Below are 12490 nucleotides of genomic sequence, written 5' to 3' on the forward strand. Positions count from 1 at the left end.
AAGTTTTCCCAAGCTGACATGTTACAAACATCAACATTGGCCAGAGTATTAAAGAATGTCCAGTGATGTAGTCTATACAAGATTTTAGAGCATATACAGGCATACATTGTGCATTGAAAACCTGCATCCTAAGCAGGACAAGACATGCATTATTATAAAACACCTATTTAGAATGTAGCTATCCGATTGGTCGATTGCCCATCATGTGACATTTAGTGAAAAGTTCCAACGGAGTCGCATGCTCTGGCTGTCATTCATAAAATTGAGCAAAAATGGATATCATATGCACTAAGGTAGGCATTGCATGTGAAATATACACATTATTCAGGGCATTAGAGTGCATAGTGCCATGATATACATTAAGGAAAAATGTGTATTTCTTCCCCATTGATTGCACCGGCCATCAAAGCACCACATGGACACAACACATTACTGTCGGCGCAAATCTGGCAGTATTGCGACACTTATAAAGAACCCTCTTTAGGACAGAGAAAGAGACACATATTTATAGTGAATTGAGAGATGTATACTGACCAGTATGACAATGTTGTTGAAGCTGTACATGGCTCGGGCCACACTGACCCTCTGCTTCTGGCCTCCACTGAGGTTAATGCCCTTCTCACCGATCTCCGTCTCATCACCAGCTGGAAGGATGTCAATATCTGGCTGCAAGCAGCATGCCTTGATCACCCTCTCATACCTGATGGGTGGAAACATTCACACATGACTGATGAGCACAAGCAAACATAAGTACACAAACACACATACACACACACGCACCCCCCCACACACACACACACATGAATAATATGCAGAGTTATGAAAGGGAGCAGCACTATATATAGTGACTTCTATCATGTGCATAACCCAGGACATTCACACCTTCTGCCACATTTTCTACAACTTTGCTCAAAGAAAAATTATCTCAACAACATCCACATTAAATGCAGTTACATCTCTCATGACCTTCTGCAGAACACTGTGGTATCAACAATTTAATCGCTGCGGACGGGCTGATTTTGCTACAACATGCGTTTCCCATAGACGCTCATGACTCGTCCTCAATGGGTTAGGAATGAAGTCTCCAACCTATTTGTGTGACTCTCATGGGGAAAGAAGTAGAGAGCAACTAAAAGGTCCTAAAACTATGATTTTGAGTCTTAGATATACCTTCAAAGGAAAGGCAGGGTTATCTCTTTCTTTCTGTGGTATTCATTACATCATTTTTTTATTTTAGACTATCGCGATATCATCAAGATCTTGATAAAATGTTAAAATGTGACAATGGTATATGTGACCGTGCATCACAAAACGAACGAAAAGTCGCACACACTGATTTTGTGTGAGGACTGAAAATAGGTGAAATTGGTCAACCAAGCTGATTTTGACTTTTTCATATTTTCTGAAAGAGCAAGTCTTCTTCTACATTATGCTAAAATTTGGGATCATAAAATGGGCAGGAAAGTGTGTGTTTTAGCAGTTTATCTCGAACATTTTTTTTGGCAGAATAGTGTGACTAATTGTGGCTTTGGAGTCCCCTTTACATTTCTTAAAAACTGTGTACACTCTCTTCACTTTCATTTCCTATAACTATTGAAAGGATGATGCTACTACTTTGAAAGTTGGCATCAATTAAGGACAGAATGTGTTAATAAGGCATGTTCAATTTCAGTTTAATCTGATAATCCCTCCATTGTTGTTACTCCTGTGGTTTACATCCTGTTTTTGTCCCATTCATCGCACAGCCAGCACTGCTTGGTAAAGATTAAGCACTTGAATAGACATTGTACTTCAGAGCCTCTTTACTCAGTTCACACTTTTCTTGAGTGTGTGTTTTCTTTCCAATATTTAGATAGGTTAGGAGGGTTCATTTGATTTGAGTTATACATCATTTTAAAGCTTAAAGTCTGCTCTTTCAGAATATGCTCTCAACTAAAATTTCATATCTGGCGACTTTTTGTTGGTTTTGTGGTGCAGGGTCACATATACGGCAAAAACTGCAGAATTCTCTACTGAACATAATGCTCATTACCGTACAGTGTACTTCAAGACTGTGTAGGCTTTGGATACTCATGCACTCCTTACAATAGTATTAATATGGGATCAAAATGATCAGACCAACAACATCGATCAACTAAACAATGACATACATAACATTTCTTCATTCTATTGTAAATATCTTCCTAAAAATTCTGAACATGGTGGAAATAAGGTGAGGAAAAAGACAGGAAGGAAGTACTGCATCACTCACCTGTCTGGTATGTATTGATTGCCAAAGAGGATATTTTCTTTCAGGGTTGCATTGATCAACCAGGCCTTCTGAGCTGCATAGGCAATAGTGCTCAAATCCCTGACGAAGAATATGATAGAACACAAGCTAACATTCCAATAATAATCACATAAAATCTTCAATGTGATAACTGGGGATTCAGTTCACATTTGGCATCATGTGATACAGCAAGCAGAGCAAAGAGGCTGTATCTCCTTTTTTGCCATTGCAATGCATCATTCAAAATCAATGTTAGTATTCTTTTTAATCCTCTGTATTTTTAAGTTGATGAAATAAGAATTCACTTCTGGAGGAACAGCACAGAGATACTGTTATTCATGGAAATCACAACACGACAGCAATACAATTTCAGCAATTTACAATTTGCAAACAACATGAAATGGCATCACCAGTAACTTTGAGTTAATCTTTTCTTAATTGACTTCTTATTTTTGTTTTTGTGGGTTTTTATTATTATTGTGTTTACAAAGAGTTCCTTTCCAAAAGGTGATAAATCCATTTGTCATGAAATTTCACTTTTTGACACAAATGTATTCAGTTTTTGAAGCTCCATACAGGGGCTGATCCAAGAATTCCATAAAGAGGGAGCGCCTTTACAACATTAGAATGATGGGGGGGGGGGGGGGGGCGGCACCCTGTCCATTTTTTTCATCTCTTTTGTTTTAACAAAAAATAAAGTGGGAGTGCATGCCCTGTGCGCCTCTGCCTGGGTTCGCAACTGCCATACAATAAATAGTTTGAGTATGGAAATCTTTAAGAAAAATAGAGAAATCAAGCACTGAAAATTGTGTTCTGTTCAAAAATGTCCTAATTCTATTTGTTTCATTCCAAAAGGTATTAAAAACAGCAGTATCAAATCAGTGGCCTGTGTGCGTTCATCATCACACTTAGTACCACCTCTAAGTAAGGCCAGGCTAGCTGGCTAGCTTTCCTGCCAGTGTTCCCGTTTTCCAGATAATCCACATATTACCCATTATTGGCTGTCAAATGTTTCATTTCTAAGCATTCAAATTCTTTGTATGATAGAGGAAACAGGAAGACATGTGTAGAGATACCAAATCAGCCCACAAAAATTAACAAAGTCACAGAAAGTAGTTACTACTACAAGCAACATATACCTGTTGTACATCACCATCCTGAAATTTTTGTTCCAACAAGTAGTAGAGCCTTTAAAAATCCCTTAAATTTCAATTATTTACACATCAGTGTAGATAAACAGATTTTATGAGGCACATTTTCTTCATCCCATTATGGGGTAGTACTGAAAGGACATAAAGTCATTGCATTAAAAAAAAAAAAACAAAGAAGCATGTTAAATTTAAATTCAGAGTTTTCCCCATACTATTCAAGGTGGATTTAGCAGTTATTGGAAAGGATCTCTCACATAAGACACACACATGCAACAACAGCAACAAATGGTTTAATGTAAATGTATTCTTCAGCTTTGACACTTTCCAAGGTTTAATTGAATTTACAAATTAGAAAGTTCCCAAGGTTGTCATCAAATTAACAACTTGAAATTTTCTAAGGGAGTATTTAAATTCATAGTTTGGGTGATTTCTAATAGCCTATGGTGTCATTGAATTCAAAATGTCATAGAATTTATAGTTAAGATAATTTCCAAAGGGTTTCTCATTAAATTTAGAATTTGGATATTTTCTATGGGAGTCACTGATTCTATAATTTCCATTAAAGATAATATTTAAGGTTGTCACTGAATACAGAGTTTATGTTTAATTTCCAAACGTGTCATCATAAATACAAATCTAGATAATTTCTAAGAGAGTCTTGACTCCACTATTAGGAGAATTTTTACAGAATGTTACTATATTCATAATTTTCGCAATTTCTCAGGGTGTCATTAAATTTCAGTTTAAATAATTCATAAGAGTATCATCAAGTTTACAATTTGGATCATTTAAAAGGTGTCACTAAATCAACTAGAAAAGCACTCCGAGAGCGCAGACCTCCGCCAAGCAGTTACTTTCCACTAATGATCTTGCTCTTCCATAGAGATAGGTGATTTTCACCCACTGAAAAATCGCCCGATTTCCCAATATAGAAGTCTTTGTTACGTCATAAACCCTCAGATGCACTGCGCGCCTCTCCCCAGCAGAAGCTAGAGCACGCACTTAAGTGCGCGCATGCAAACCTCAAATACATGCAGCCTGAACTCCCAAGTTCATTGACCCTACCTGCAAAAATATCAAAAATCTTTCATAAATTCCAAAAAAATTCTCGGATCACAACCAAAAGGTAATCGTTTGTTACTTGTGTCATTCTCAACCTTTCCTGCAAGTTTCATCCCAATCCGTTAACTACTTTTTGAGTTATTTTGCACACAGACAAACAAACATAGGAAAGAACAACCCAATGGTAACGAAACATAACCTCCTCCCTTGGCGGAGGTAACAATCTGGATAATTTCTAAAGTTGTCATTCAATTTACAATTTAGTCTGGGGCAGAAACTGACCTGTTCCACTGGACCTCACCACTAAGAGTGGTCATTTCTCCGAGAATGGCAGACAGTAGAGACGACTTCCCTGACCCTACTTGACCGACGATCATTGTCAACTGACCTATGACAGATGGCATTGGTGGATTGATATAAGGTGAGAAGCAGAAACAGCATTTACTGTAAAAGTGGACATTTTTGCACAACTAATTTTTTTGGCTCAGTTGGTTAAGAAGAGTTTTGCATGTTTATAATTCTGCGGAATTAGGACATCAACTACTGGAACATATGGTAAGCAAAAATATTTGCATGCTTTTATTTTTGCGCTAGCTTCTGGTTGTAGGTAATGCGTGAAAAATTTCAACACCGCAAGAATTTCCACTTTTACAGTATTCAGAGGTGATGATTAATAGCATTTATCAAATTAGCACAAAAATTCAAACCCTGTAAAGACAACCAGCGAGATATCCCACTAGCAAGCAGATTTTATCACACTACAGTTAATTGAGACAATATTATCTATGCACTGAATGTGATATGTGTATTGGAAAATTGACATACATTGTAAATATGCCCACCCCTACATACCATTTGCCACCATGCATCACAAAACGAACAAAAAGTCGCACACACTGATTTTGCGTGAGGACCGAAAATAAGTGAAATGGGTCAACCTAGCCAATCTTGACTTTTTCATATTTTCTTCTTTTACATTATGCTAAAATTTGGGATCATAAAACGGGCGGGAAAGTGTGTTTTTTAGCAGTTAGTCTCGAGCATTTTTGGTAGAATAGTGTGATTAGGTGTGTCTTTCGAGTCCCTTTTTCATTTCTGAAAAACCTTGTACACACTCTTCACTTTCAACTCTAATAACTTTCGAAAGGATAGTGCTACTACTTTGAAAGTTGGCATTAATTATGGACAGAATATGTTAATGAGGTATGCTTGATTTCAGTTTAATCTGACAATCCCTTCATTGTTGTTACTCAAGTGGTTTACTTCCTGTTGGGTTTTTTTTTGTCCCATTCATCGCACAGCCAGCACAGTTTGGTTTGAATAGACACTGTACTTCAGAGCCTCTTCACACTTTTCCTGAGTTTGAGCTTTCTTTCAAATATTTGGGTTAGGTTAGGAGAGTCCATTTGATTTGAGTTAAACATCATTTTAAAGCTTAAAGTCTGCTCTTTCAGAATACAGTCTTAACTAAAAATTAATGTCTGGTGACTTTTTGTTCGTTTTGTGGTGCAGGGTCACATCTGACAGTGCATGCTACATGTATCTACACTGCCCCCCTCCTCCAATCATACAATATTTCACCATGCTTTGCTGGACCTCCAACACATTACATTCACATGGAAATAATTTGGATCACTACTGGGAGATGATGATCATGTCATTTCAGGCAATTTTGGTGCTACACTGGATATTAAAATGTGATGATAGCTATTGCAGTAGTGATTACAACATTCATTTGGACAGTGTAGCACAATTTAACAAGGAAAAGTAGAAATTACGCGGTGCGTAATATATGTCCCCGCCAGAAGTAGCGTTTTGTAGCAAAATGTACAATATAGGTCAAAAATCAAGGTCAAAGGTCATAGAAGTCAAAGGTCAAAATTCTGTGTAGAAGTTTTGAAGCCCTCACCTAGTGCCATCACATAAAGCAAACAGAATCGAAATCGGGTTAGAAACGGCGAAGGAGTAGCATTTTGTAGCAAAATGTACAATACAGGTAAAAAATCAAGGTCAAAGGTCAAAGAAGTCAAAGGTCAAAATTCTATGTAGAAGTTTTGAAGCCCTCACCTAGTGGCATCACATAAAGAAAATGGAATCGAAATCAGGTTAGAAAGGGCGAAGGAGTAGCATTTTGTAGCCTATGTACAATATGGGTCAAAAATCAAGGTCAAGGGTCAAAGAAGTCAAAGGTCAAAATTCTGTGTAGAAGTTTTGAAGCCCTCACCTAGTGCCATCACATAAAGCAAACGGAATCGAAATCGGGTTAGAAATGGCGAAGGAGTAGCATTTTGTAGCAAAATGTACAATACAGGTCAAAAATCAAGGTCAAAGGTCAAAGAAGTCAAGGGTCAAAATTCTGTGTAGAAGTTTTGAAGCCCTCACCTAGTGCCATCACATAAAGCAAACGGAATCGAAATCGGGTTAGAAATGGTGAAGGAGTAGCATTTTGTAGCAAAATGTACAATACAGGTCAAAGGTCAAGGTCAAAGGTCACAACTGAAATTCTTTGTAGAAGTTTCAAAGCTCCCGTGTAGTGCTATCATATAAAGCAAACAGAATCAAAATTGGCTCATAAATGACAGAGAAGTATCAAATTGAACATTTTGATCACACACGGACGCACACACGGACACACAGACACACGGACGGACACACACACATACGGAGCCCGTTTCATAGTCCCCTGCTCGTAACTCGTTCGGCGGGGACAATAATCAGTACACAATCTGATGTTTTGAAATTTAGATACACATAATGGAACCTCATCGTGATTTCTGCACTCTTAGCTTGAATACTATAATAATCTTCTTTGTCAGCAACTACATGGGGCCTCCAATATGGGATTGTACCGTCAAAAATAATATATCAGATGAAATAAGTTTCTACCTGTGGGAATCTCCAGATTGATGTCTGACAGAATTGGAGTGAAGGAATCTTGGTCCCACGTGAAATATCCATCGGTAACCTGAAGTTTGTCGAGAACACAGTATGATAGATGTAAACATGCCATCAGAGTATGAATGCTATGAGATATATGTATACTAGCTTTTTTAACATGTCATAGTTTACAAAGTGAGCCTTCTGGAACTATTTCCCTTTTGAATGAACACTGTACAAAAATTACTGTGATGCAGGAAGTATACTACAGCGAACTAAAACATATACATACATAGCTACGGTAACTATCAAAGATCGAGTCAGGTAGTAAGACAAGACTTGACGAACAGTGTGACGTGAATACTTTCATTTCTGCAACTGTTTGTGTTTCCTTCAAGAATTATTTCATTCTATTTGAATACATAAAAAGAATATATCTCCCTTCAAGCCTAGATCTAGTACTGTATCATGTCTGTTTTGTGACAAAAATCAGAGAACAAGGTACAGTGATATTTGCCACAGCAAAAATTCAAATCCGGAAAGTGCTGCACGATCAGAGAGGGAATATATTTATGGGGGGAAAAAAATAGACTGAAGAAGTCTATAACGGGCAAAAGGCAAAAAAAAACAACATAAAAGTGCAAGAAAAAATTATGGTAACAGTAGAGCAAAAGTAAGACACAAAGGAGAAGGGTTCATGATGAGGGTATTGTTCTTAAAGGAGGCCTCCGGCTGATTTTCAGATTTTTACATTTGAACAACTATAAACTAGTTATACTGAGGACAGAGTTTCAGAATTTGTGATAATTGGGATGAAGAATAAGAATATTTTCAAAATTTAGAACAAATTGCAATGAACAAGGATGATGACATGGCAGAGTCACCATAAGAATGCATGAGTTGGGGCTCAAGGAAGCAGAACAAAAGAAGAAGGCATGCATAGATCATACACAGGTGAACTCGCAAGCAAGCAGTATTGTAATGAAATTACACTGCTACATTTCTGAAATATGTGAACCTCCTCTGTCATCATCCTTGTTCAGTGTAATTTGTTTAAGGTTTTTCAAAGTATTGTTTCTCTGCTCAAGAACCACAATAAATTCCACAAAACTATACATGGAGTTGTCGATTTATGTACTACATGATGTGAAATTATGAAAATCGTCTGGAATGTCCCTTTAATGCCACATGATTTGTTTTAATTTCCTTAATTTGCCTTTTACATGTGGCTCCCACATGTCAACTTTTCCTAGAAGTGTGACCACAGCCTTAAGCTGTTCATCTCAGAATTGATAAATATTAGTATCATATAAAAGTTACATCACAACTTAGACTTTTGCAACAAAAAGTTGACACTTGTCAATCCAATATGAAATTCACTTTTTGAATGTATTATGATATTTTGCAGGTTTTCACTTTATGGAACACAATTATTGCATGTTAAAGGTCCTGTTTACCTTTGGGAACAGTGATTTAAAAAATGTTAAGATATCACATTTAATGCATATGTATAAGTCAGTTGTATCACAAAACATCCTACCATATAAAATTTATGCAATAAAACCTAAAATATAATGAGATATCAGTAATTTTCTCATTAAACCATAACTGTAGATGGTTTAGTCTGGCAACATTGTTATTATAGCTATTGTTCACATTTTGTGTATTTAACAATACCTAACATTGATTACATGGATTCAAATTTTTACAGTGGTTGTTTCTATCCCAAACTCACATTTTGGAACTATTTTAAGGTACTTATGTTGGGTTTTTGTTTCATCTGCAAATGGTAAATTATGCCTTTAATATTCATTTGAGCTGTTAATCTCAGAACTGCTGAAAACTTGTAACTTTTCAATTGATTTATAGCAGAGTAGACATTTTGCTGTGAAAAAGAGGCAAATTAACACTCATCTGGTCCTTGCCATACGTGTCTCTTTTTGTCAAGAAAACTCTGTTTGACTGCACAAGGATGTATCAATAAGTGAAACACCATTGTTGCTTACTAAAACTTTATCTGTGCTGTTCATTTAAGAATTGAGGAATAATTGTAACATTTGAAGTTATAGCAAAGTAGACATTTTGCAGCGAGAAGGGTGGAAACTGGTCTCTCCCATGATAACAGCACTGGTGCATTGAAAATAGGATTTTCACTTTTCATGATTATCTGAATCTGTTCCTTAAAGGACAAGTCCAGCTTCATATACATAAGGATTGAGAGAATGCAGCAATATTAGTAGAACACATCAGTGAAAGTTTAAGGAAAATTGGACAATCCATTCTAAAGTTACGAATATTTTCAGTACCGTATCTGCGCTGTCACTGCTGGAAGAGAAGACTACTACAGTGTATGATGTCACATGCATACAACTACATAAGGAAAATAAAAAGAGAATTTCATAAAACTTTACTTTTTGAATAAAGTGCACATTTCTTCGACTTGCCACTGACGTATGTTAAGGGTAATATTATTCCCCCTGCCTTCTGAAAGAGAGAAGTCGAGTGTTCTTTTGTTATGCGAGAAAAATGGAAATATGTTGAATTTTCTTTATTCTTTCTTTATGTCGTTGTACTCATGTGACATCACAGGCTATAGTAGTCTTTTCATCCAGCCGTGACTGAGCAGAAACTTCAAAAATTCATAACTTTTTAACGGATTGTCCGATTATGCTCAAACTCTCTCTGATGTGTTCTACTAATATTGCTGCATTCACTCAACCCACATGTCTATGAAGGTGAACTTGTCCTTTAAGTTTGGGTGGCCCTATACAGCATACCTTCAGCATGACGTCCAGGGTGAGTGGATCCTCTCTTGGCTGGGATGGTGAGTGCCTGAACTCATTGTTGACACGGGTGAACGGCTTCACGTTGGACACATCTTCCCAATCACTCTCCCAATCACTCTCCCAATCACTCAGCATCGGCTGCCTGTCACTAAACATGTCCCTCTCAGGGGATTTCATGCCCTTGCCTTTGGGCTCAATGACAGCTGTCTGGGGGACCTGTAAAATTACAGGACAAAGGGGAAAATTTTTACTTTCTTTTTCTCAAAAAAGTAAATCTTCTACAATTCTAAACTTTTTCATGTGTCCACTTCTTCCAAATTCTGTAACTCATTTAGTTCTCAGATTTCTTTTTTTTTTAATGAAGCAACATAATATCCTTATGAGATTTCTCTTTCATTTTTAGTGAAACCTATATCATCACAAACACTATTGAATAACTCACAGGTCTTCTGCTCTCAGGGCTCGATGCTAACTTTTTTCTCTTTACGTGGCCCCATTTGGTACACAAAAATCTTTGAATCTGAAATTTTGGTGGCACTCCAAAGAAATGTAGTGACCAGAAATAATAAGAAATATAAAAATCTCATTGCGAGCCACAAAAAAAAAAAATTCAGTGGCCCGATATCAATTTTAGTGGCCCTACGGACACCGGGTCACCGCAATTGTTGAGTCCTACTCGTAGTCTACAATAAGGTGCTGAAGAAAGACAAGATAGATTACCTTGGAGTTGACTTGACTTGAAGCCTCATGGAAGATAAAATTAAACATCTGCGAGTCTAATGCTCACCTTAGCAGCGCATTTTATCTTCATAGCAATCCACGGGAGGCCAAAACTTGAAGAAACTTGAGATTCAGGGAGTATCACAGGCCCTTGAGCAGCACTTTCTATTAGGTTCTCACCCTAGAGGTGCCCCTAGGTTCACCATCAATATTTGTACAAACTATGATCCCCTCCATTACTCTAAAGATTACTTTAAATTCAGTCATTACTTTTCAAGAAGACAGACATGTTCAAAAATTTATACATGAGAGACGATGGACAACGCATGGGGGATACTGGACAGTGAACAATGAGATTTCACTTCAGCCAATGTGGCTCAGGCATATGCAAGCTTAAAAATGTGAATTACTAACCTCTGTGCTACTGACGTCCTGGCTGGACATCCATGTGACCTCCCGGTCATCTCCTTCCTTTTTTCTTCCATCATCCTTGTCCTCTAGCTCACCCGCCATGAAGTAGGCTGTCAGACGCTGTGTGCTGACCACGGCATTGACCTGGGCCCCGAAGACTACCGGCAAGAAAATGAGGGGCATGGTCATCTGGTTGAAGACTGTGAGGGCAGCAAACGTGATGTCAGGCGTCAGCGCCTTGCCCTCTATTGTCGTGTACAGACCATAGGACTGGAATTGGTGGGGAGGCAACAAACAAACAATGAAATGTCACAACATTTAAAGAACATGAAATTACAACTGATTGGTCCTGTCAGTGTCAGTGACCTGCTCTCCATTGCAGTGTGTGTCTATTGTAGGACAAGGGAAATGGAAATGCAGCAGAAATGATAAATATCACAGCATTGCACAATGAATATGAAATAATCCACACATGTCTGCTTTGTAGAGTGTTGACAAAGCACAGAGCAGACATACATCATTCCAATCACATATCAACATACAGTCCAATTTCTCTTATCGGGACATGTCAGGACTGGCGCTCATTCGTATATGGGATTTGGCCGGATATGGGAGACTCAATGTTTAACACACGCAGAGAGTTTGCTCATAAATGAATGATCACCTGTATCATGCCCTGATTTAATGAAAGGTTTTCTGTCCATGTTCTTGCAGTAATTTAGGGGTAGCAAATGTCTGAATGAATGTTATTGAAACAGAAATTTGATGTGAATGTATGTTACGTTGGGAAAAATACTTTTTGTAAAAACGGAGTACAAAAGTCGCGTTTATAGAACATTTATGTCAAATTTCTAGGAAATTAAACATAGTAATAAAAATCACTGTGAAGGACTATGATCATGACTTACGCAAACTATTCATTTTACTATAAGTACGGACAGAGCGAGAGAGCCACTCTTACTTTGCCATTCGTCTGAAATGTATTCATTAAAAGCTAAAACGTAATTGTATTGTTCGAGCAAAAAGAATTATTCTTGTATTACTAGAAAGCACAGAAGAAAAGGAAAATGTAGGGTTTACTAAAGGTATGTTCCACAGGGCGCACTCAAGGATGCGAGGCTACCATCTATACACTAAATTTACTCATATTTATAAGTTCATATTAATGTATAGATATGTGACCCTGCACCACAAAACAAACCAAAAGTCACCAG

The 12490-nt window shown here is 37.4% G+C and overlaps 1 protein-coding gene across 1 annotated transcript in view; it reads right to left on the minus strand.

The window, feature by feature from the left end:
* Nucleotides 1–534: 534 nt before the first annotated feature.
* The window catches only part of LOC139725219 (ATP-binding cassette sub-family C member 9-like), a gene marked incomplete at its 3' end in the record, with an annotated part of 47060 nt that continues 35104 nt past the window's right edge, over nucleotides 535–12490 (minus strand). The window contains exons 9-14 of the mRNA XM_071636309.1: nucleotides 11280–11546; nucleotides 10137–10361; nucleotides 7369–7447; nucleotides 4765–4870; nucleotides 2252–2350; nucleotides 535–700 (exon numbers count right to left, since the gene is read on the minus strand). Coding sequence (XP_071492410.1) covers nucleotides 535–700; nucleotides 2252–2350; nucleotides 4765–4870; nucleotides 7369–7447; nucleotides 10137–10361; nucleotides 11280–11546 — 942 coding nt within the window. The remainder of the gene's footprint in view (nucleotides 701–2251; nucleotides 2351–4764; nucleotides 4871–7368; nucleotides 7448–10136; nucleotides 10362–11279; nucleotides 11547–12490) is intronic.

The sequence above is a fragment of the Diadema antillarum genome, unplaced genomic scaffold (assembly GCF_040938485.1).
Source record: "Diadema antillarum isolate AM-2024a unplaced genomic scaffold, OU_Dant_1.0 seq00000028_RagTag, whole genome shotgun sequence".
Taxonomy (NCBI): domain Eukaryota; kingdom Metazoa; phylum Echinodermata; class Echinoidea; order Diadematoida; family Diadematidae; genus Diadema; species Diadema antillarum.